This window comes from Lissotriton helveticus, chromosome 1_1 (genome assembly GCF_964261635.1).
Source record: "Lissotriton helveticus chromosome 1_1, aLisHel1.1, whole genome shotgun sequence".
In the NCBI taxonomy this organism is placed as follows: Eukaryota; Metazoa; Chordata; class Amphibia; order Caudata; family Salamandridae; genus Lissotriton; species Lissotriton helveticus.
In genome coordinates this window covers 471,215,879-471,242,287 of record NC_136057.1, presented here as the reverse complement: position 1 = coordinate 471,242,287, position 26,409 = coordinate 471,215,879, and the positions used below count along the sequence as shown (strand labels likewise).

The following is a 26,409-nucleotide window of genomic DNA, read 5'->3' as shown; positions in this document are numbered from 1 at the left end:
CTGCTCCGTTCACCCACACCCTAGCCGTGGGTGCCTCGTACAGTAGTCTCACCCAACCACAAAAATTGGGACCGAAGCCCAGCCTGTGGAGGACCATGAAGAAATAGGGCCATTCGATGCTCTCAAACGCCATTGACGCGTGCAGCGCCATCAGTTCTGTCTGTTGGGCCTCAGGATTGCTAGACATGTGGAGTATGCCATATTGTCTCCGCAGATTGTGCCGAGTGCTTCTGCAGGGCATAAATCCGGATTGGTCCACAAAGTCTCTTAGAAATTCTGCACGGTCGCTCTCCGACCTGGTGCACACTGGCACATAGACCCTCTCAAAATGCTTGGCAAAAGCTTCTGCTGTGTCGTTGCTTGTAGTTTGTAGTGACCCAGTTGCATCGCATACCCCAGTCCCCCACGATCTTTCCCTATCCCGTCATTCCAGGCACGCCAGGAGCTTTAAAGCTTTATCCCCAACATCGTATAGACGGTATTGTATCGCTAACGCGTATGCCCGTGCTTCGCCATCCGCCAGGGCCCGCAGGTCCCGTGGCCTCGGGACCAGCTCATGTCTCAGGTCAGCACTGGTAGGCGTTGCCTCGTCACCCTCCATCTGACTAATTTCGTGCTCAAGCCACCTCATCTGCAGGGATTCCTCTTTTTTTTGGGCCCATATCAGTGCCTTAGCCTGTCCCAGCAGCACCGTCTTGTACGCCTCCCATGGGGTAGTGTGAGAGTATATTGACCCTGTATTTTCTTTAAAATAGAGCTTCGAGCCCTCTCGGAGTTTGTCCCTAAGCGTTGGGTACCGCAGGCGCCAGGGATCAATTCTTAGGAAAGTAGCCTTATCTTGGGATTGGCCCTTAAGCACACTAACCGGAGAGTGGTTTGAGCTACTCCTCGCCATGTGTGTAGGTTTAAGGAAGTCCCCTACTCTGTCACTGCTCGTGTAGAGGTTGTCTATTCTAGAGAAGGAGCTGTGGCGTGCTGTATAGTATGTGTAATGCATTGATAGAGGGTTGTGCGCCGTCACAAGTCCACCAATCCCATGGCCATGGCAAAATCCCCTAGGCTGCGTTCCCCTTGCCGACCCACATGGGAGCCAGACCGGTCCAGTTCTGGGTTCATGACTGCATTCATGTCCCCACCTACCAGGAGCATGCCTATGGGAACGTCATTCAAGAAGGAGCTAAGCTTCGGGAGAATCACAGCGTCAAAACCCGGAGGTATATAGCAAGTGCACAATATTATCAGGCGCAAGTCTCATTTACCCGCCGCCGCAAGAAATCAGCAGTCTTCGTCCATCCAGGTGCCTGTAATAACTAGGGGTAGCGAGTTATGTGTCACAAAGTCTAAACTCTTTTTGGAATCAGAAGGTAGCCCGAATATAATCCTGTGTCTATTTCTGTAGAGGGAATCTTTCTATAGCATTATTTTACAATAGCTCTTGGACTACTTGTTAAAGGACTTAAACTTGGTATTGTTTTGTAGAACAAAGCAAGAAGATGGGGGTCAAACCCTGTGTGCACTGGAGAGTTAGTCCTTTCAATTATCTTCCTCTTATTATTACTTTATGTAAACGCTCTACTTCTCGTGGCCCACCATCACAACCACAATTTTACACAATCATTAACAATACTCTAGAAGGAGCATTGGTATATATCATCCAACTTGAAATTAATTAATATTTTAAACAGCCGCTGTGTAAAATATTAATTAATTTCAAGTTGGATGATATTGATGACATGATCTGATGCAAAATAAAGAACGGATTATGAGGCAGAAATCATAAGGATCTTCTTTGTTTTTGTCTTTTTTGCACTTTTGATTCTATGATTTTGCTGTTTGTTGGTTTTCGTACAAACTCTGAACAAGAACCCTATTTAATTAGATTTAGCACCCATATGCCTCTTATTGGGGACTCCTTGGCGTTGAGGTAGTCCACTGCTTTGCCCACTACCGGTGTTAGATATTGATGTGGAGTGAGGAAGTCATTTTGCATGTGGCAGCTGCTCTCGAGGCCTGTCTTCTGGGATTACCTCTTCCTCCAAAATTGTTTTATGCCTCTTAGGGTGGCTGCCAAAGAGCTGATTGCGAGAACCCGCCGCCACCCGATTGCCTTTGAAACTAGGGGCTTAAATAGTTGGCTATCCTGGCATCCTCTTCCTGAGAAGCCACTTTTAAAAGCTCCTCTCATATTCTGCAATGCCTCCATTGCTTTATCTCTTTCATTTGCCTTTTTTATGGCTACCTGTGAATGGTCAACTTCTGGACCAAATAAATGCCTGCCTTTGAAATGACTATTGATTACATTGAACTGCACTTCAGATTTGAAGCCTGAGATGCATTAGCATGCATTTCTACGCAATAAGGTTTCAGCAGTGTGCTCTCTACTAGTTATGTCTACAGAATTTAGTGCGGACATCATGCAAAGGGTTGATATAGTGCTCCCTTCATCTATTATGGATTTTGCTCTATTTTTAAGTTTTATTGTCCATGCCGTTCCATCGTTGCTGTACATATCCACTGAAAAACGCACTGGAGTTTACTATACGCCACTGACTCGCCACAGCTCTCTTCATTTTACTACCCTCAACTTTCAATCTTTTGCTATCTATAGCTCATAGTGGACCTTGAGAAGCAGGCGGATTGTGCTCTTTTTCTTTTGCTATTGCTACTGTAAGTGAGCCAGGCTCTACTAGCGTTCTTATGTATTGTCAGTCCTGTGGTGAGTGAGTAAATAATTCATAAAGTGCACGATCACCAAAGTATCTTGGCGCTGGCGGTGCTCTCAAACTACAGTTACCCAGCGGAGATTAGATGGAGGAAGAGGAAATAAGGACGTCATGGTTCACCGTATCAAATGAAGCTGTGAGGACAAGGAGGATCGAGACTGCCCTTCCTCCTTCATCCACAAGTCTACGGTTCTCCTCTCAGGCCATCACCAAAGCCGATTCTGCACTATGATTTGGTCTGAACCCATATTGCGTTGGATTCAGTAGGTGGAGGTGTCGACATAGTTGGTAAGTTCCTCATTCAAGGCTTTCTCCAATACCTCAGCAGGCAAAGGTAGGCGTGATATTGGGAGGTCATTTTTGGTCAAAGTACTTTCTAAAGATGATTTCTTTAGCAACGGAAGGACATATGTTTTCCAATCCGCTGGATAGTGGCCTCCCCATATATTCATGTTTAGTAGCAGAGTCAGATGTGTTGCTACCACTTCGGGAGCCAATTTTAGGACAAAAGGTGGGCAAGCGTCTAAGGAGGACACTGATTTTATGATCTCCATAAGTCTCGTCACTTTCTCCACTGATAGAGGTGGAAAGCTATTAAAGTTTTCTGAGGGGCACTTCGCTTCCCTTAAAGCATGTGATACCGGCCATGAGATCATTGGAGGGATCTGTGCTACACTTGCACCAGTTAATGCTGCAAATTGTTTAAAGATGCAGTTGACTTTCTCTTGAAAGAAGACTGCCAAGTCATGGCAAACATTTTGATCCGTGATAAAGCCATTAACATGATAACAGTTGTATAATTTAACTACTGTTTTAAACAGCTCTGGTGGGGAATTCTTTGCAGCCCTGATTTTATTAGAAAAGTATTGAGTTTTTACCGACAATGTGAGTTTTTTATAATCTTTGCACAAGAGGCTATATTTGTTTTTCTCCTTTAGGTTTTACTCTTTCCTCTAGGTTTGTTCAGCTGCTCTACATTTTTGTTTCAGTTTCCTCAACTCCGGGGTATACCATGGGCCTGAGGGATAGTTCCTAAAGCTCTTTACAGATTTAGCTTGTGCTCGTGGTTTTAAGTACAGAATCAATCAAACCATAAAGTTGGAGGTGGCTGAGTCAAGGTCTGTTGTAAAATTTGGACTTGGGACACCCAGGACGGTTGAAAGCTGCATTGCCTCAACTTTGTGCCAAGACCGAACCATGATGCCTTAACTTTCCGTCCAGACCGAACCATGATGCCTTATATTTCTTATCTAAGCAGGGTGTCACTGCCTTTGAGGTAGATGATTTAGAGAATATAACTCTACTATGCGGTAGAATGCTTGGTACCATAGGAAGCTATTGATGCTTTTCTATGCAAAGGGCTTACTGCTTCTGACCAGAAACCTGAACCTGAGCTTTTTGATGATAAAGGTCTTGTTCTACCTCCATGTGGACAGCCAATGCATCAGCTACTCTTTTAACTACCCCATGATATGTAGAAATGATGCATCAGAGGGTCTACGTTTTCCATTTGCTTTGTGTGTTCTTACTCTTCTCTTGGTATTTTGATGCCTACACCTGTGGGGTTTTATGTGCAACAACGACCTTCTCCAAAGACCTTTTTAAGGAGGTTGACTGTCTTCGTGTTTAAAGCCCTCTTTTTCATCTAACGATAAGTAATATCTGAAGACTTTTTATGTGCTGCCCGTTTATCCTGCAGGGTTGAGGTCCTATCTTTCCTGGTTTGTGCTTGATCATCTTCTAAAGTCGAGCTGATACCTTTCAACAACTCCCTCAAGTTGGTATTGTCTTTGGACCCATTAGGATGAGCTACATTAACAATTTCAGCGACTAATGCTTTCTTCATCACTGTTTGTCTTCATGTTCGCTTGAAGATTTTGGCAATTTTGTTACAGACTTGAATATTTTGCCTTTTGATGGTTCTTATAGCCTTATGTTGTGGGGCACTATAGACTTAAGGTCCAGTATCTTTTTGTGAGCTGATCCATGTGCCTTGACACTGTAAAACAAAACTTCTTTATAGTCTACATCAGAGTGGGTCTCCCCATCAGCCCGCCAGCGAGGTGCTATCTCCTTCTCCTCCTCTGAAAACAATTTCCTCCGAAAAATCCTAAACTGCAGCTGGCACTGGGGATTTTTGGGCAACGTCATAGTGAGTGATACTGACTGCACTTTGGTCAATGCCCACTAGGAATAAATCTGCAAATAAAACACTCCAGGACCTATCTGCTACATAGCTAAGTAATGCACAGCATGTGACTCTAGGAGAGATTTACGCTGCAGATATTTTAAAACCCAAAGGTAGCAGAGGTCCTTTAACAGGGTATGCACAATAAATACGTTAATATCAGTACTTTAAGTATAGCAGTTTTGACAAGGAAACTGTTTAATCTCAGGAATTACTCTTTGCACTCATATACAAAGCTCCAAATTAAGCAAACAGTAGAACTATACTTTTCCAACCACACAAACAGAGGCCTTTACCCTTGTATATATTCACTGTAGAGTCTAATACAAAACTGTAAGTAGCTCAATGGCATTTGGCAATGGCCAATTGTCAACCCTAGCCTGAATAGGAAAGCACTAATAACCTGATTGGTTCCATTGAACTTCATGGTGTTTCCTACCTAAGACTTCTCACTCAAGTGCCTACTCCTAACTTCTAGAATACTTGAAGAGGCCTTGTAAGATATCCCGTGAAGTCTACAACACCTAAATATGTTGTAGACAAAAAGGAAAATTCCACTAGGTGAGAGAAAGCCAAAGACTGGACTGACTGACATGTTTTCTATAATGAGAACTACATTGTTTTTTTCTCATCTTTTCACTTTCTCTGCTTGTGGTGCTTCATTGTTTTCTTCTTGCCCAAGCACTCTCTCCTTAAAACAATGGACAGCATTTAGGCTTACTCCCACTGGTTTATAACCACTGAACCAGGAAACTTTCAAAACTGAAATTTATTTCTGGTCCAGGCAACTATATACTTCCAGTACTGCACCACGTTGGCCACTGGAAGGATATCCGTTTATAATTGTCTATAAGACTATCATAATGCAACACTAGAGTAAGTATGCATTGTTTTACCATTCGAAGTGTGTATTTCATACTGGAATTTGCAGACCCAAAAGAAGTATGTGCATGGCAGTTTTCTTTTCTGTAGCCTGTGTTCATATGCTATCATCAAAAATGGTTTATTACAGGCGTGTGGTCTAGCAGTGTATGGAGTAGGACGTGCTCCGGAGGGTCTCCGTGCCGTCGCTGCCTTTCAAAGCTAATATCAAGGCACCGAGGCATCAAAGAGCCTGCTCAGAAGGCATCTTGGGCTCCGGAAGGGCTAGCGAGTAGGTTGCTTGTATGGACTCGTTGGCCTATAATAACACTCGGGGAGAGTGAAAGTTGCGGTGGAAGCCCCCATCTTGAGCTGCACAGAGAAGCCCTGGGACGGAGAAATTGCGAGCGGTCCTCCCCATGAAAACTGTGGGCTGCTCCGACGAGGGGCACGACTGCAGAGGAGTCGCTGAGGGCGATGTGGTGACCTGAAGTTGCCTCTCAGCTGCACAGACTACGTGGTGGCCTGACTGGGGTGGACCCGGAGGCCACCATATCAAAATGCACGACAAAGTGGTCAGTAAGTTTGTTGTTGTGTAGCCAAAACGCGCAGAAACAGTGGATCACATGAGGCGGACCCTTAGCTATAAAGTGCCAGATCGCAGCGGCCTGCGTGGGGTAGGCGAGAGGAGGAGAGATACACGCCTGCAGTAAGTGAGGCTTGATCTCTGGCAGAGCAGTCATTGGAGGCCGCCATCTTGGCAGACGCAGATACGGGGCCGAAGGGATCGCATATAGAGACCTATTTGCCCTAATACAGCAGACAACCGCACCACAACAGAACCTCGGAAGAAAGATAGTGATTCAATGCAGCAAACGGAGGCGAGTAAGTAAATACCTGGCGTTTCGACAGTCTGCAGAGTGGGTTCCCTCGCACCCCGGGGAGCGGGTCATCAGCGAACACAGAGGCCGGAATACCTGTTTGTACAGCACAGCAGGGAAGGTAACACAGGCCAGAAGAAGCTGTGCTGCCTTAGGAGGCAAGCTTTATGGCAATAGGGTGACTGTTGAGAGGGGAACTGAGAGGAACAACGCCTTTGACTAGGTGGAAAGACAGCGAGGTAGCGGCCTGATATGTAGACCCTCTTTGGATGATGGAGAGTCCTGTGGGACTCCCCCCTTGCACTTACACATGAGTGGGCAATAGTGTGACGTGGGACCAATGGCTAAAGGGAGCCACATCTATTGAGACAACCAATAATACATCCACGGAGGCCCTGCTGGGAGTCGGTGGATCCGCAAGGGAGTAACATTGTATGGGACGGCGGGGAGAGGTATAAGACTCAAGACTTGTAAGTTAATAGGCCTTGATTGGGCTCACAGCGCAAATATGCAGACTCGCCCACACTTCGCTAAGAGGGCATTGACAGAAGAATTGGGAGTGTATGTCCTCTCCTCCCTGTAGTGACTCCACATTGCACTCCAACTACACTCCCGGAGAACTCGCAGACCCTATATCGCTAATGACACCGGGCCTGACCAAGATGTCCACATGGGAACAGCACTTAAGTCGTGCAGAAAAGCATTGGGGGCCCCTTACCAGCAATATTGAACGGGACAGTGGTTTCCCACCTACTGAACTACTGTACAGCCCTTGATTACGGTTGCAACCCTGCCAGGAAGAAACTATACTGTATGTGAAGGCAGTGACTGCTGCCTCACAAACTCTGTTGCCCGCAACTTCAGTTGACTCTGTACTACATCATAGAACATCTATACCACCTTAAATCAACAACATTATCCAGCTGGATGTGCGACCCGGCTGACCTCTAAGGGAGATACCATGCATGGACTATGCCACGGTACAAGGCAGGTAAAGACACCACTACAAGCCTCAGTAAAGACAACCCTGTGGCAAAGGGCTGGCTCCCCAATCCTCACTCTCATGGCATCCTCCTTAGAAGGGGCAACAGAGCTGCTCGCCCAAGCCTTCATTAACAATTTCCTCCATGTAATTAAAACAGAAATGGACTCCCTGAAAACTGAATTCACATCATACTTTAAAGAGCTGAAGAACGATATCACTGACATTTGTGAGAGAGTTGATGATCATGAAAGAACAATAAACAATCACACGGAGGACTAGGAAACTCTAAGGCAAACAAGTCTCTGCACTCGAGGAACAACACATTTAACTCCAGATAAAGCAGGAGGATTTGGAAAACAGAAGTCGAAGGAAAAACCTCAGAATTGGAGGCATTCCTAAAGGGACAGATGGTTCAGACATCATGGCTTTCGTAGCAGAGTTGCTCAACGACATCAGAGGAGATGATGACACATCCCCACTGGCTCTAGACCGAGAACATCGAGTAGCTGCTACCCCGAGCCACCCTGATCTGGTACCAGATATGCTCAACAGAATTCAGTTTTTTACATAAAAAGCAACAATACTACAGGCTTCACGAAATAAAACTGAACTGACATACAATACAATTTAACTTTTCCAAGATATTTCTCCAGTGACACTCTGAAGGCGTGAAGACTCTAAGCCAATAACAGATAAACTCTGTGAACTGGACACTAAATACCAATGGGAACATCCCTTTGACCTAATCTTCATCTGGGAGGGCAGATGACGGGTGTTGCGCTCTCGTCAGGAAGCTAAGCAACTTCTGCAACTCCCTACGTCCCCCAGAGCAGCCAGCCCCTCCTCTCTGCCCCCAGCGAACAGGGAACCTGTGCGCCCTCAATGGGCTAAAGTACTTCGAATACGACGGGGACCAGACACAGAGAATGATCCTTTACTCAGGCTAAACAGGATATTATACAACATTTCCAAAACATGGAGGGTGAGAAGTCGCCCACGCCCTCCTCGGCAGCCTCAGAATAACACTATCATCTCGCTGGGCCTAACGTACATAGACCAAACCTGAAGTAACTATCCAAAAGATGCTGAGACACATTATACAATGAAGATTCCCTCCACCTGCCCGGACTAGGCCAGGCAATGGGACAGGTGGACCCCCGACCAGAGATGTATCCTTTTCTCTAGACCAGCGATCAGCGATCCAATTCCTGAGAGAGTGACATCTCTGGAATGGACCGTGCACTGGCACTGTGTTCATTCTTGGACTGGAATGGAACTTGTTGGCCAAGTTGGCCGTCAGTGTTATTGATACTTTTCTTCTTTCGATCCTCTCACCCGCCCCTCCTCAATCCAATGAAGGATAGGAGGGACCCTGTACCTTAAGGTGGCAGACACACGTCGCGACTACCAGGGATGTGGGACATATCGCTGTATTTCCCCCCGGGCATAGGCATTACACCTATTGATATAACTCATGATAGAGCCTTCGAGGGGAACGGAAACGGATACCAATTGCGATTCTCCTATTAACATGACCAGAGAATCTGGATTTCATTAAAGACAAGGAGGCTAACATTATGCATTAATCCTTTAATGCTAATGCAGCTCACAAACAGCCGCTTACATCACGAAGACTAGAATAAGAACAAAGTGACATCATAGTATCCATAAAAGGCATGTGCCAGGGAAGATCAGCCTCTTTTAAATGCCTCGAACGACAGATCAAGCTGCAAACGAAGGATACATCTTAAAACTTGAAGGAAGTATTGTCGAAACTTGGAACATCCTTGGAGATTCATCAATTCGAATTGTCTGGAAGAAAATAAAGCAAATCAAGAAAGGCACAAAGTAACCTTCAGAAGAAGCAATAAGAAAAGCATAACATAAGGTTAAAAGGGCATGAAACATTGAAAACATTGTAAACCAAATCAATCCTCAATTTCCCTCCAGGGAGGGACGGGAGGGATAATGTTAGCCTCCGTGTCTTTAATGAAATCCAGATTCTCTGGTCATGTTAATAGGAGAATCGCAATTTCATTACAAGACAGGAGGCTACATTATGCATGTTGGTAGCCTTGAATCACAACGTCAGAAACATGTTCAATTGGTTTACAATAATGATGGGCAAAGGTAGAGGCATTAGACCAATCAGCAGCCTTAAGGATAGCATACAACTTACCACCCGACCAGTATGACTTGCTGGCCATTGCGCTTCTTAGTGAATGAGCTTGAAATTTTGAAAGGTCAATACCAGCGAAGTTCATAGCCAATTTAACCCACCTTGCGATAGAGCAGGATGAGATGGGTTTAAAGGGTTTGACATAGGAAACAAGAAGTTGATTTGCATCAGGGGGTCGAAGATTAGACATCCTGGAGTCGTATTCCTTCATACAATCAACCACACAGAGTTTTTTGCAAAAATCAAAACGTGGATAGAAGATAAAGTCAGACATGGTTTTAGTTCTCCTAAAAATTTCAAATTTAACACCAAACATGTCATAACATCTATTAGAGATGTCCAGAGCTTTAACATCTGAAACTCTGCGACAAGAGACTAAACAAAGAAGAGAGGCAAGTTTAATAGAAAGACATTTCCTGTTAAGGAGAGAATTGTCAGGCCATGAACAAAAAAGGTCAAGCAGAAGTTTAACATCCCAAACAGACTGATATTTAGGGCGAGGAGGCCTTTTAAGTCTAATACTTTTGAGTACTCTACAAATGATAACAGTCTTACCTACCATCTTACCGTTGACGAGAGAATGTCCAGCTGAAATTGCAGATCTAAAGCAATTTATTGATCTATAGGAGAGACCATTGTCGAAGAGTTCTACCAAAAAGTTAACTATGTTAACGATAGGAGCCTCCACGGGATCCAAGTTCCTCTCCATGCACCAACGAGACCATTTCTTCCAGATGTTATTATATTTGTAGTGGGTTCCTGGTGCCCATGATGCACCAAGGAGAGTGAGAGCAGATGACGAAAGTCCAGACAATTGGTTAGATTGCCTGACACTTTCCAAGCAAGAAGGTTCAAACTCCCTGAAAGAACCAGGTGATGATCTTCTCCGTTTGCGTTTAAGATGAGGCCCTGAGTTGCGGGAATCAGGAAGGGAACGTCGCAAGAAAGTTCCAGAGCTGTAGGGAACCAGGCTTGAGATGGCCAGAAAGGAGTTATCAGGACAAGTGAGCACTGTTCCTGTCTCACTTTCTGTAGAACCCTTTGAATCATTGCGAACGGGGGGGAAAGCGTAAGGGTGAAGAGGAGCCCAAGGCTGGAGAAAAGCATTCACAGCCAGAGCACCCGGGTCTGGCATCCAGCTGAAATACTGAGGGAGTTGGAAGGTCAACCGGCTGGCGACAAGGTCCACATCGAAAGGACCCCAGAAGTGATTCAGGGAATTGAAAATTGTCACATCGAGTTTCCAATCGCTGAAATCTTGAAGGAATCTCGAGTTCCAATCTGCTGAGATATTGGATTTCCCTGGGAGATATTCCACCTTCAAAGCAATCTTGTGTTCCAGACAGAACATCCAGAGTTTCTTGGCCTGATCTGATAGGTCCACAGACCTCGTACCACCGAGTCGGTTGATATAAGAGACTGCAGAAACGTTGTCCATCTTCAGAAGGACAGATCTGCCCTGAAGGGAGTGTCTGAAACTCATAAGAGCATAGAGACCAACAGTCATTTCTAAAAAATGTATATGGTGAGAAGACTCTGAATGGGTCCATACTCCACCGGTGTCTTGGTCGAGGAGACGTGCTCCCCAACCGTGAATGCTGGCGTCTGACTCCAAAACAAAGTCAAAGCCAAAGATAGCCCTTCCATTCCAGGCGTCCAAATTGTCCAGCCACCAAGAGAGTTCCAGTTTCGGTTGTTGATCTAGAGAAACATGGTCCCCGTACCAAAGACCGGACCGAAGTGCATTGGCTTTCACCCTCTGGACCTGGGAAGATAGCTTGGATCGAAGAAGAAAGTAGACCCAGGAGTCTGGCCAATTCTCGGAGAGAGAGAGATTGTTGTCTCAGAACAAATCTGATCTCTTTCCGAATTTTGGCAATTTTCTTTTTGGGAAGTAAGAGGAGACAACTGGAGGTGTCCACAGTGAAACCTAGGAACTCTAGGGATTTTGAGGGCGTCAGAATGGATTTTTATGTTTATAATGAAGCCAAGGTCCTCTATGAGGTCCATGGACACCTTGAGATCCTCTAAGACTTGTGCATGAGTTTGAGACATGATGAGGATGTCGTCTAGGTAGATAATTAGTCGAATACCTCTTGCTCTCAGAATGGAAACAATCGTTCTCATGACCTTGGTGAAACACCAAGGGGCGGACGAGAGACCGAAAGGGAGAGCTTGAAATTGATATAGGTGACCGTCCCTTATAAATTGGAGAAAGGGTTGATGTTCCTCGGCCATAGGGATGGTAAAATAGGCGTCTTTTAAGTCTAATTTGACCAGACAATCTCCGTGAAGGAGAAGGTCCCTGAGAAGATGGATCCCTTCCATCTTGAAGTGTCGATAAACAAGATATTTGTTTACTTCCCGTAGGTTTATTACCGGTCTCCAACCTTTGTCCTTCTTCTCGACTAAGAAGAGGGTACTTACAAATTTCTTTTGGGACCAAGGTACCTCGGTAATGGCACCTTTCTTGAGCATAGAGGAAACCTCCTCTCTGACGATTGCTAGATGTTATAAAGGAAGGTCTAGGGGTCTGGAGTAGTAGTCTGGTAAGGAGTGTCTACAAAGTCTATCCTGAATCCCCAAACTGTCTCTAGAACCCATGGGTCTTGTGTAAATCTTTTCCAAACGTGAAAAAAGAGTTTGAGTCTTCCCCCGACCCTGGGAGGTGAGAGAGAAGAAAGGGCACTTACTTTGAGAATTGTTGTTTGATGCTCCACGGGAGGAGAAGCCTCTGCCACGGGAACCGCGTCTTCGTTGAGGGTAGAATTGTTTGTTGGAAGGGTAGAAGCCTCTACCGGTGGTACCTCTTCCTCTGCCGGATGAGAAGGGCCGGAAGGTTCCACGGCCGGAAGAGCGGCCCCTTCTTCCGGCCTGCCCAAAAACATTTGTTGGAAAGACTTTTCTCATGTTGTTCTGGGCCCTATCTAAGGCGGTGAAGGTGGCGACATATTTTCCGATTGTCTTGATCATATCTTCTCCAAATAGGAGACCTTTAGGCTTATTGGAGGGTTCTTTTTCAGCGAGGTCCCCAAGTTTGGGGTTAATCCTGTAGAGGATAGTTTTCCTTCTTTCCATATTGAGACCGGAATTAGCGTTCCCTAGGAGCACAATAGCCCTCTGGCTCCAACCTCTTATTAGCCCAATGTCAAGGGGAGTATTAGAAATATGAAATTCCTCTGCTAAATCAAGGATTCTGGTAAGTGGGCCGAGGACATCCAGGAGGCGGTCTTGGCAGGCCTTAAGGGATCTTTCCAGGCCTTTCCTGGGATCTTTTCCCAGTTTAAATAAAATTTTTATTAGGTCTGGGTCTAGATTAGGGGTCTGGCAGACCTTATCGTCAATCCATGGTCTCGGGCATTCGGATCGCATGGTATTGCGTGTATCTCTTTCAAGAGTATTCCTTAGCCACTTTGTAATAAACTTAGCGACATGGTCGTGAGGGAACCATTTAGAGCTATTTGGGCGGGAGAAGTTGTTAGGGGAGAACATTTCTCCACCTAAAGGGTCAAGAATTGCGTCTTTAGAGGAAGGGGAGGAGTTCGCCTCAGAAAGCGCATTTAGATCCATGTCATCCAAGTCATTATCGTCAAGATCAAAAAAGAATTCATCATAAGGCTCATCATATACTTCTTCTACATCGGAGTAGGAGTCTGAGTCAGCACAAGCGTTTTCACCAATTGTGCCACTAAGGGCACCTCCCAAAGCGTTTTCACCAATTGTGCCGCTAAGGGCACCTCCCAAAACTGTGCCGCCAGGGGCACCCATCCTTATTGTGCCGCAAGGGACACCAACACCTTTTGAGGCGCTATGGCCTCCCATACTGCGTGAGGTGCTAGGACCTCCCATGTCAACTGGGTTAGGAATATTACCAGTAGTGCCTAGATTGTGCTTGACTTTTTTAGTGGCTTTGGATAAGGAAGGATCATGAGTTGTATCGCCTTCAATACTTAGCGCTCTTTTATGAGACATGACTTCTTTTAGAGTATTAATCATGCATGATCTCATCTCTTTTTTAAGAAAATTCTTAAAAGAATCGCTAGTGTGGGTAGGGGAGCTAGCGACAGCGTCGTCAGATTCCAAATCAGACATAATGCCAATGTATGTCTGGTATATAACAATATATTAAGGGAATAAAGTGGTACAAAGGATTGTTTTTTAATGTTAAAATAGGTTAAACAATATAATCCGAGTTCTGGTAATGAAATGTAACTTTAGTAGTGTCTCAAAAGTTCAGTTAAGAACTCCAATCAAATATACTCTATTTAAATGTGCCCCCTTAAATAATGTAGTCCAATCGAAACTACTTTGTATTTAAATTTGCCCCCTTTTTTTTATTATGTAATTTTACCCAAAGACGACTCCCCGTCTGAATTAATGTAAGGTAAGGCTCCGTTTGCCCTAGAAACGAGTAATGCGCGTATAACAGTTGATCGGCAGTGAAGAGAGAGAGCTCCTCGTAGCAACCGACGTGCTCGAGGCAGAGAAACGCGAAGGAAAGAGGAATGACCCTTAGGAGGCAGGGCGCGCTACGCCTGCGCTGCCGAGGGTCATTCCTCTAATGCGAGAATGTATGCACTGCACGCGTCGTTGTAGAGCGCGAGGCAGGCATTTTAACGGGTAAAGGCTAAAGAAAGATTAAGAGCCCATAAAGAAGTGAGCTTTGAGCACAAAGAGCGCGCAACCATGGAAAACGCGGTGATGAGCGCGAGGGGAGAGAATACAACAAAAAACGGACATGGGAGTCACGAAGGTGAGGGGAAGACAACCATATATTGGAAGTCTTTTAGGGAGGGGGGTTGCGGCGAGACAAGAAAGGCGAGGGTTCAAAAGAGTTAGAAAGAATAAGCATGGCAAACACTTTAAAATATAACCAGAACTAAGTTGCACAAAGTTTCAGGAATGTAATGTAGCTTAACGGTATATGCTCTAAATATATAAACATATGGTCCAAACATATGGTCTAAACAATATTAATAAACCTAAATAAAAATTCAGAGTAAGAAAGGTAACTTATCTGTTTGAGAGCCGCATTTAAAAGAGGCTGATCTTCCCTGGCACATGCCTTTTATGGATACTATGATGTCACTTTGTTCTTATTCTAGTCTTCGTGATGTAAGCGGCTGTTTGTGAGCTGCATTGGCATTAAAGGATTAATGCATAATGTAGCCTCCTTGGCTTGTAATGAAATCCAGAATTACCACCCATATAACCCAGTGCAGTATCACTAGAAAACACGCTGTCCACCAACAATGACCACTGCTCCCCATTTAAAGATTATCTCCCTTAATGTAAAGGGCCTTAACTCCCCCAATAAACAACATCAGATTTGGCGCTATATCTTACATCAATCACAATGGGCTTCCTGACTCAGCTGCAGCATGAAGGACGTATTGCCTTTACGCCAAAGTGAAGCACACAGAAGATTTGACAACATCTGCTTAAAGTAATATATGCAGCCATGGAGGAGATGCTTTGAGCGATACAATTCATATGCGCTGCAACTTCGTGTTGAGAATTAAATGGCGTGGTACAATTCAATAATACAAATTTCTGTATGCATCAATCGGATATATGGCATTCCTCCCATTTTTAAAAAAAACATGAATCCTTTGGCCGTCTGGTATAATATAGTATACCCCCGGAACCTGTCAAATCATCTGGGACCTTATACCCCTTCTAAAAAGATTGTTTGGATGCTCAGTTTGAAAATTAATTAGTCCCGATGATGAACTTGTAATTAGATAATCATCGAAACGCCGTCGACGCACATGTGGCCATAACTAAGGAAGGACGCATCGTCTTGCTTGTTATTGTTGTTTCAGTTTTGTCCTGAACTCCCCCTGCTGTGTAATTCCTTCTGTTCGCTACTTGTCTGGTTCTGTAAATTTCTTTATGTACCAGTATATATTCCTGAGCGCACTGCTTCAGATTGTTTTAAACTATGTATTGAATAAAATGTATATATTTTTCTAACATTTTCTATAGCGGTTTCCTGTTTTTTCTTTTTTTCCCCCTCTCTCTCCCCTTTTTCGTTCTTCGTTTTTCTGGTTCATTAATGCATTGTTATTGAATGTTTGTGAAAGTTGACACTGATCACTTGAACTGTTAGGATTAATTATATCTTACATCAAGACCATTACATCATCTTCTTATAGGAGACACATCTCCTACAATCCGACACTCACCGTATGGCCCATCCCAAATACCCAATTCAATACTGGGCAACCTCTGCAACAAAGACAGCTGGAGTTGCAATTCTCTGTAAGTTAGGAATCGGCCGAAGTAAAACACGAGTAATAAGATGCAAGGAGGGCAGATATATTAAAATTGATATTCAACTGGTGGTGTGCTTCTTACTCTTCTCAATGTGTATGCACCTAATCACGCACAGGAACTCTTTCATAGGGATCTATTGAGAGAACAGGTGATGTGTGAGGGCCAAGTCTGCAACTCTACATACCTAGGGCTCATAGATGCCTGGCGCTACTACTCCCCAGATCTACAGGATTACTCTTACTACTCACATGTGCATCGCTCCTATTCCCGCATAGACTACTTGTTCCTCTCCTATGCACTAGTGCAGGATGTAATCTATGCCTTCATGTCGGATATTTCTGTCTTAGATCAAGCGCGCGTGGAACTACTATTGCAAAAAAAACACTAACTCCCACAACATCATTCTTGCTAGCACCTTCCCCGCGACCCAGTAGATGTAGCAGAGATCTGGAAGGAAATGTCAGCATATTTTATATCCAATGACTTTCCTGAAACACCATATCCAGTAGTATGGGATGCTTTTAAAGCAACCATTAGAGGAGTAATCACCTCCAAAGCGATAGCCCGTAGCGGAGAAGCTCGACTGGTAGAGACCAAATTGGCCAGCGACATAAAAGCTTTGGAGAAGTTAGACCATTCGACGCCCTCACAATCGAATAAACAACGGCTGGCAGTACTCCGAGGCCAACCCAGAACACAGAACGAATAGGGCGGTACGCGCATTGCTGGCGTTAAAACAAAAATATTTTGATGGGGAGATAAAGTGGGCTCAATCCTGGAATGTCAATTAAGACAAAGGGCTGCAAAGGCTTATATTGCTAAAATCAAAACTGCAGAGAATACGTGGGCCACAACTGAAAGGGATGAACTGGCAGCCATCCACACATACTACTCTGTTCTGTTATGCCCAAGGTACTCCCCATTTGAACACAACAGATGCAATACTCGTTAATTGCACATGGACCCCTTTAGACAAACAACACACACAGTTTCTTGAGGAACCAATCACGCTAGAAGAGCTCAGGAGGCACTGAAGGACTTGCCGGACCCGGATGGTCTGCCGGTACACTTCTACCGCATTTTCCTTCAACAAATCCAAGATCACTTACTACGCCTACTTAACTCATTCACAGACAGTACAGGCCCGACGGCCGCTATGGCAAAAATAGCACTTATCCTTAAACTGGGTAAGGACCACACTTTATGCTTCTCATATAGCCCCATTGCGCTTCTCAACACAGATCTCAAGATATACACAAAAATACTAGCCAATCGCTTACACACATCCCTTCCGGGACATATTAACCAGGATCAAGTTTGGTTTATAAGGCACCGTCAGGGAGCAGACAATGTGCAGCGGATAGCTCACTTGGTAGAAAAGGCGCACTACTGGAACATCCCTGCCTGCTTGTTATCGCACGGAGAAAGCCTTTGGTCGGAGAATAAGAAAGCCGTCTTTGAGGACCTCCATACGTGGAAATCTTGACAAATATCATGGCTAGGGTGCCTTAATGCAGTCAAAATGTCTGTTTTGCCAAAACTACTATATCTATTTCAAACACTACCCACACCAATACCATAGCCTCACATTCTACGCCTACAACAAGACCTAACCACTTTCATATGGGGGAAAACGATCATGTTTCCCTAACAAACTCCTTATGCTACCTCGAGATAGAAGTGGATTTGCGTGACCCAACACCCTAGAATACTATTGGGCATCACATTTACGCTACATTTCTGAATGGGTGGTTCGTGAGAGTAAAAAGCATTCGATAAACATGGATAGGGTGGTTGCATCCTCTAGTACCCCACTGGCACGCAATCCACATTTTCCACCAGCACTGCAACCGCATTCCTTCCCAACATGAACAGAGAGGGAATGCTGAACAATCCGGGACCTCTTTGAGGGGGATCAATTTAAAACCTTCAACCAGTGTAAAAAGGGATTCCATCTGCTGGAGGAAGTAAGGTTACAATACTACCAGATCAGGCATTGGCTACACACACCATCGAACATACAGGGGGCGACCCAGCCCCCCACCACATACTAGACACTGGTTCGCTCATATGACGGGTCCCGGGGCCTCATCTCGCGTACCTACCAAGTACTGCAGCACTCTACTCCAATTCAATCCCACACATATCCAACGTACTGGCAATCGGTCAGCATGGATAAGCTCACTCCTAAGCAAGGGGAACAACTTTGGCGGGATATACCGAAAACATTCAGAAGCATACCACAGAGGGAGACCGCATATAAACTTATGACAACATGGTATTACACCCTCCAACGGCTGCACAAAATGTTTCCCAATACCAAGGGACTCACGTCTGAGCATACCCTGCCAACTTATGGCGAACAAAGCGGTACAAAAGGGGGTGGTGATGGACGGAGCATCTGAACCAATCATTCACACCCAGTCAACAGATCTGGGTTTAATCCATCATGGCTTGGCAGTTCGGGCTGGACTGTTCCCACAGGGGCAGACTGATTTGCATATGGCCATGTCTGAACTGGGGTGGCAGAGTGGGCTAAAGAACGGTGATGGAATAAACCCAGTCTGTTGACTGGGTGTGAGTGTTTGATTGGTTCAGATGCTCCGTCCATCACCACCCCCTTGTGTACCGCTTTGTTCGCCATAAGTTGGCAGGGTATGCTCAGACGTGAGTCCCTTGCTCACTTTGCCACTGGATTCAAGCAAGCCTGGCAGAAGACGGCTGTAATGCCAGAAACCGGTCCTAGGAAGCTTGAATCCGGTTCAGGGAAGGCATGGCTTGGCAGATCGGGCTGGACTGTTCCCATGAGGCACAGGGTCAGACTGATTTGCATATGGTCATGTCTGAACTGGTGTGGCAGAGTGGGCTAAAGAACGGTGATGGATTAAACCCAGATCTGTTGACTGGGTGTGAGTGTTTGATTGGTTCAGATACTCCGTCCATCACCACCCCCTTTTGTACAGCTGTTTCTGGGGGCAGCATGCACAGCCAGTCAGCCTGTCGCGCTGGAGAAGCTCACGGGGAAAGCGTCTACGGAAATTGTTTTAATGTTTCTCCATGAATCCTAAGTTTACCCTGTAAGCATTTGTTTGTAGTGTGTACTGCTGTAGATTCACATGCTCTGCATACTCCTGCCAACTAGTGTTGGGTTCCGATGTTTGCAATTTGTTTTTCTTTGACGCAGTCTTTCGAGTCACGAGGTATAGGGTGACTTCTCACTTAGGGCTTGATTAAATATGTTGATGGGAAGGGAACTTCATTACGGTGATGATGGAGTTCCGTTCCTGCCAACATTGCGGTCTGTCCGCCTCCCTGATTTAATGTTGGATGGACCTTAAATTTGTCCATGGTGGAGAGTACTCTGTGTGCGACATGGCCCAGCTTCTCTGATGGCCCCGGGGAGTAAGAGCCATCGGAGAAATTGCTACATATCCACCCATCCAATTTAGATGAGTGGACATGTAGCTATTGTTTACTGTTCCTTGCCGCCATGCACAACCTGGCTGTAACGGAGAGTAGAATTGATAAAATGCTCCCCCTGCCATGGGAAAAGATTCCATGGTGGGAGGAGCATTATATTTTCTCTTTTACACAAAGAAAATCACATTTTGTGATTTTCTTTTTGTAAGAAAATACTCTGTGCTACATGGCTGCATTCTGCTGGCGCAGCCCTGAGCACAGAGGTAAACGGAACAGGAACCGCCATTTAGGAATTAGGTGGGCAGTCCCTCCATCATGGGGATGGAGTAATTTCTTCAATCCCCATACAGGAACGGCAGGCAGCCCGTCTAAATGTAAATCAGGCCCTTACTTGGCAATACTCTATGTCACATTGTTTTATGCACAGTGGGTTAGAGCAGTATGTAGTGGTGAGTACATGCAGCAAGGGGCACATGAGAATTGCAAAAGAAAAATAGTTAATAAGGAAAGATCTGTGATAATAGAGTCACTTTTGACATCTATGGTACATAGGGTTCTCTCTGTTACAGAGTCTGGTTGAGGGAAATAACGGGTAGCTCTTTGGTTTGGTTAAGATGAAAAGGAGAAACCACCTTAGGGAGGAACGTATGGTTAGTTTGGAGTACAACCCTATTTTTGTGAACTTGAATGAAGGATTCTAGGAGTGTGAGGGCCTGACTCTTAATACGCTTAGGTGAGGTTATGGCCACAAGAAAGGCTATGTTCCAGGAAAGGTACTGGAGAAGGCAAGAGTGTAGGGGCTCAAAGCGAGGTCCCATGAGTCTGATAAGGACTATGTTAAGATTCCATGCTGGAATGAGGACTGTTTTAAGGCCATCCACGAATGCTTTAACTGGTATGCAGAACAGGGAGGATTGTTCCCTATTTTTCATGTATGCAGCCATAGACACTAAATGTAGCTATACTGAAGTGCAGGCCAAGCCTAACTTTTGTATATGAAGCAAGTAGAATGTGATATCCTGGACTGCAGATTTTGCAGGTGCCCAGTTGTTTTGAGATGCAGCAATTGACACATTTCTTCCATTTGGCTGAATAGAAGGCTTGTGTGGAATGCTTGCAAGACTCTAATAAGATGTACAAGCTGTCCTGTGGAAGACACAGCTAGCTAAACTTTAGGAACTCAGGCACCAAATTGCTGGATTGAGCTGCTTGGGGTCAGGATGCATGAACTGACCTTGGCTCCTGGTGTGAAGGTCCAGCCTACTGGGGAGATTCTTGTGGTGACTTATTGACATTTCGAGGAGTCTGGAGTGCCAGGTCTGTCTTCCCAGAAAAGGCCTACATGGAGGAGAGCCTGAGATGTTTGCCGCTTCTTCAGAGGAAAGAAGTGGAAGAGGCGGAAACAAATACCCCTGACCTGTTCATCCATAGTGCATTGCCCCTAGACTCCGAGTGTGGGCATTTTTTGGGGGGGGTGAAAGTACTGAAGGACTCGCAGGTGGAGTACCCACTCATAGGCTTATTGAAGCGTCCCTCTGAGCAGGTTGACAAGGTTGTTATCAACCAATCAGGGTTTATAAAGTGCGCTACTCACCCGTGAGGGTCTCAAGGCACAGGAGGGGGGAAGGAGGGTGGCCGTAGGCAGCTTCGGATCAGTCGAAGAGCAAGGTCTTGAGGTCCTTCCTGAAGATGTGCAGGTTAGGGGATCATCTGATGTTGACCAGGAGTTCGTTCCAGGTTTTGGCTGTGCGGTAGGAGAAGGCCCTTCCTCCTGTTCTGCTTCTGCGGATGCGGTGTGTCTCTGCTAGGGAGAGGTCTGCCGATCGGAGAATTCTTTTGGGTGCGTGGAAACTGACTTTATCATTGAGGTATTTGGGTCCGATGTTGTGGAGGGATTTGTAGGTGTGGGTGAGAAGCTTGGAGGTTATTCTCTTCTCGACTGGGAGCCAGTGAAGGTCTCGAAGGTGTTGAGTCATGCGTTTGTGTCGTGGGTTCCCGAGGACGAGCCTGGCCGGTGCATTCTGGATGGTTTGGAGCTTGTGTAGAAGGGTCCTGTTGATGCCAGCGTAGTGGGCGTTTCCGTAGTCCAGTCGGTTTTTCTGTGTTCAGGGGGGATCCATTTGAAGGTCTTTCAGAGGATGCGGAGGCAGTTGAAGCTGGTGGAGGTGACAGCGTTGATCTGGCATGTCATGATGAGGGAGGAGTCAAGGGTGATGCAGAGGTTCTGGGCATGGTCTGTTGGGGTGGGAGGATCCCCGAGGGTGGAGGGCCACCACGTGTCGTCCCAGGTGGAGGTCGTGGGTCCCAGGATGAGGACTTCAGTCTTCTCCATGTTCTTCAGGCAGCTTTCCTTCATCCATGTCGCGATGTCCTTCATTCCTTCCTGGAAGCTGAGCCTGGTGCCTTTGGGATCGTTCGTGAGGGAGAGGATGAGTTGGGTGTCATCGGCGTAAGATACTATGTTGAGCCCATGCTGTCTGATGATGGCGGTGAGGGGGGCTATGTAGATGTTGAAGAGCGTGGGGCTGAGCGATGATCCCTGTTGTACTCCGCAGTTGATCTCTGTGGGTTGGGAGATGAAAGGGGGGGGGGGGAATCTGATCTTCTGGTTCGGCCGGAGAGAAAAGTGTGGATTCAGTTGAGGGAGGTTCCTTGTATCCCGGCGTCATGCAGTCTGGCTGCGAGGGTGTGGTGTGAGAGGGTGTCGAAAGCAGTTGAGAGGTCTAGTAGGATGAATGCTGTGGTGTTTTCCTGGTCGAGTAGCATGCGGATGTCGTCAGTGGCTGCGAGGAGGGCGGTGTCGGTGCTGTGGTTGCTACGACATATGGACTGAGAGGCGTCAAGGATAGAGTGCTCTTCGATGCATGCGGTCAGCTGGGTATTTACGACTCTTTCGGTGACTTTGGCAGCAACGGGAGCAGGAAGACTGGCCGGTAGTTCTTCAGGTCTGTGGGGTCGGCCGTGGGCTTCTTGAGGAGGGGCTTGACTTCTGCCTTATTCCAGTCGTCAGGGACTGTGCCGGTTTGGAGGGAGGCGTTGATGGTCCGTCCTAGTTCGGGAGCGATGGAGGTGGCGGCCCTCTGGTAGATGTAAGGTAAGCAGGGGTCCGTGGGTGCTCCAGATCTGCTTTTCATCATGGTCGTGGTGATGAGATCCACCGTTGCGGGGGTCCAGGTGGTGATGGTAGGCTGGTGGTCATCGGAGGGGAGCGGGGTGGTGAACGGTGTCTGGTTGCTGAACTGGTCATAGAGGGTCTTGATCTTTTGATGGAAGTAGGTGCTGAGCTTGTTGCAAAGTTCCTGGAATGGTGGGACGTCAGTGGCCTCGCTGGGGGGTTTGATGAATTTTGTATCATGTTGAAGAGTTCTCTGGCGTTCGTTGGGTCGATGTCGAGTTTGTTCTTGATGAAGGTCCGTTTGGTGTCCCTTATCAGCTGGTGGTATTCCTTTAGGGCACTCCTATGGTTGTTTTGTTCTTCTGTGGAATTCCGGTTTCGCCATATTTTCTCGAGGCGTCTGAGTGCGCCTGGCGAGTTGGAGTTCAGTGGTGAACCAAGTGGCCTTCAGTGGGCTTTGTTTGGCAGGGTTGCGGAGGGAGGCGATCTTGTCGGCGCATCGGCCGATCCATCAATGGAGTTCTTTGGCTGCAGAATTAGCATTGGTCGTGGTAGGGGGGTCTAGGAGGAGGGTGGAGTTGAGGTGCTCCTCTGTGATTTTGCTCCAGTTCCTTCGCGGCGGGCGTGGTGCTGATTTGGGTGCAGTGGTGGTGCTGAAGGTGAAGTGTACGTAGTGGTGGTCGGTCCAGGGGGGCTGGGTGGTGTGGCTAAAATGGACGTTCAACCCTCCTGCGAAGATGCGGTTGAGGGTGTGTCCTGCTCTGTATGTGGAGGTGTTGACGAGTTGTTTCAGTCCGAGGTTGGATAGGTTGTCGAGGAGGGTGGTGGAGTCGGGGTCGTTGTGGTTGTCGAGGTGGAAAGTAAGGTCTCCGAGTAAGATGTAGTCTGTGGAGGTGATGGCGTGGCGTTCGACGAGGTGGGTGATGTCCGTTGTGGCAGATATTGCACCATCAGGTGGATGTGGTGGTGAAGCAACCAATGCCAAGTGGTCTGTACCAGGAGAGAGGGAGGAAGGAAGTGAATGCAGCCCTGTTTCTGTAGGTAATACATAGCAGTCATGTTGTATGTCCTGATGAGAACTACCTTGCCCTGAATTAGAGGAAGGAAGGCTTTGAGGACGAAGAGTATGGCCAGGAGCTCAAAATAGTTGATGGGTTCCCTTTGGTGATAAGAAGCCCATATACCTTAGTCTGTGGCATGGCTAGGAACCCAGCGACTCCCCCCCGGCAGACTACTTAAGGGGCGTACATGGTAATTGTGACTTGTAGAATAGGGTTTAAAAAGGCTTGCTCTGCAACAGATCTGTGCTGTTCTAACACTGCAGAGAATGATGTACACTCGCCTTTACCAACACTAGATCCTCTATTTGACCCATCCGCTTCTGACCATTGGACTGAAAGGCACTGTTGCATGGGGTATGAGAATCCAGGCGTGGGGTACTATAGCGATGCACGGGGCCATCATGCTTAAAGGCTCATGAAAGCTCTTACTGTGAGGTGACAATTTGGCTGAAAAAGAAGTATGGGTATTGCTCCGAAAAAAGACGGGATCTGTAGAGGTAGGACTTGCTAGTATATATTGTAAACCAAGGCTGTGGAAGAGTGAAATGGTAGCCTGTATATGTGCTAGGCACTGAGGCTTGCCTGAGCTCTTGATCAGCCAATTGTCTAGGTAGGGGGAAGACATGGATGCCTCCTCTCCTTAGCTTTGTGGGGACTACTGCCAGGCACTTGTTGAAGATCTTTGGGGCAGTGGTGATGCTGAATGGAAGTGCTTTGAATTGATAGTGATGGCCACTTACCATCAAGCGTAGATAGAGCTGCTGGGCAGGATGAATGGGGATGTTAAAATAAGCATCCCTAAGGTCTAACACAACCAAGAGGTCTGCTTGTTGAAGCAGAGAGATGACACCCTGCAGAGTTAGCCTACAGACTTGTTCGGTGGGCTCTGATTTTCAAGATGGACCTGATTGAGCCATCCTTCTTAGTGATTAGTAAGTAGGACTAAACCTCTTTGCCCTGCCTATGGGGGCACGTGTTCTATGACCCCCTTTTGAAGGAGCGCTTTGATCTCTTCCTCCAGAAGGTTGAGATGATCCCTGCTGAGAGTATGTTTGTGGGGTTTGTGGGGTGGGGTGTCAGAAGTTCTAGGCAGCAACAGTGGCAAAGACCCACTTGCTTGATGGGATTTATTGCCAAAGAGAATGGAAATCTAGGTATTCTGCCCACAAAAGATGTTGTGTGATCTGGGGAAATGGTGAGTCGGTTTTTGATGGTGGAGTCCCCTTTGCTAAAACCTCCCTTGCCCCTGTCCATGTTATTGCCCCTGTAAGCACCCCTGGTGTAACCGGTCGGTGTCTGCTGATGGCAGGACTATTGCTGCCTCTGGTAGGAGAGGGAGCACCTAGGGAGGGGGTCTTGGAACCGCCCCTATACTGGTGTCTCCGAAATGAACTACTTACTGGTTAGTTTAGGGAAGGCCTTAAAAGGTCTCCCCATAGAAGTCATCCCGTTCATGGAAGACATGCATGTCCACCTTGTGGGAGATCTCAGCCTTTGAATCACCTCATAATAAGCTGTTGGGTCAGTTAGGGGTCATGCCCTTATTGGTTAGTGATCGAGATCAGGATCTCCTAGGAGACTGATATCATAGGCATCCCACGGGTCATCAGTGGACAACGGATTGAATGGTGTATCACAAGGGTCTCTGGGCTGGAAGGGGCTACCTTCACTGTGAAAAGAGTTTGGAGAGCCCTCTGGGGAATATGGAGGTGGTGATAAAGGAGGTGGAGCTGGAGGTGGAAGAGGTGGTGGTGGTAGAGAAGAAGAATGAGGAGGAAGAGGGGCAGGAGGTACATGTGGTAAAGATTGGTATACTCTTATACTTCTCTTATGCTTGGGAGCGGCTCTAAAGCTAGCTCTTCCTTGAAGGTCAGCTTTCCCCTCCAGGATAAAGTCTCTGAGGGCTTGGGATTCAGTTGTGTGGACATCTTCCCTGTCAGGGGATGGATGAAGAGACATTTCTGCCTCACATCTAGCTCCATCGGAAGCCACTGGAGGATGGGTTGCTCTGAGTCATCGGAGGATACCATTAAAGTGTGCCTCGATGCCGATGAGGTCTTCAACATGGAAGGAGTTTTTGGACTCAAAGAGGTTTCTGACACCAATGGTGTTTTCGGCACTGAAGGTGGTTTCGAAGCTGGGTTATTGTTAACTTAGTCTTTTATAGCGCCAACTCACCACCAGGTCTCTAGGCGCTTAAAACAAACAGAGCAACAAATACGTGAAACTAAGATGATCCGAAAATTATGATAACATTTATTTAACTAGATCTAGTGCCTTCTTGAATAACAAAGTTTTTACCTGCTTCCTAAACCTCAAAAGATTTGCTTCTTTCCGAAGTGACTCTGGAAGATTGTTCCAAATCTGTGGAACCAGAACCGAAAAGGATCTACCGCCTTTGGTTTTTAACTTATAGCGGGGACATACCAAAAGCTGGGATTCTGCGGACCATAGAGCTCGTTTGGGAGTATATAACTCCAAGCGTTCTTTGATATACGCAGGAGCTTGCCCATAGATGGCCTTATGGGCAGTACACAAGCTCTTGAACTCCACCCTCTGTTCAATGGGGAGCCAATGTAATTTGAGTAGAAGGGCAGAGGCATGAGATCTTCTAGGTACCTTGAAGATCAAACGGGCCGCGTCATTCAGGACCACCTGTAGCCGGTTAATCAAGAATTTGGGTAGGCCAAGGTAAAGAGCATTCCCGTAATCTAGTC

The 26,409-nt window shown here is 46.4% G+C and overlaps 1 protein-coding gene across 2 annotated transcripts in view; it reads right to left on the bottom strand.

Moving 5' to 3' along the window:
* Positions 1–9,259: 9,259 nt before the first annotated feature.
* The window catches only part of TTLL1 (TTL family tubulin polyglutamylase complex subunit L1), a 408,294-nt gene continuing 391,144 nt past the window's right edge, over positions 9,260–26,409 (bottom strand). The window contains exon 11 of one of the 2 annotated variants that reach the window (XM_078673886.1): positions 9,260–9,450. In XM_078673886.1, coding sequence (XP_078530012.1) covers positions 9,330–9,450 — 121 coding nt within the window. In that variant the 3' untranslated portion in view covers positions 9,260–9,329. The remainder of the gene's footprint in view (positions 9,451–26,409) is intronic. The other variant, XR_013606910.1, reaches the window with a different exon arrangement.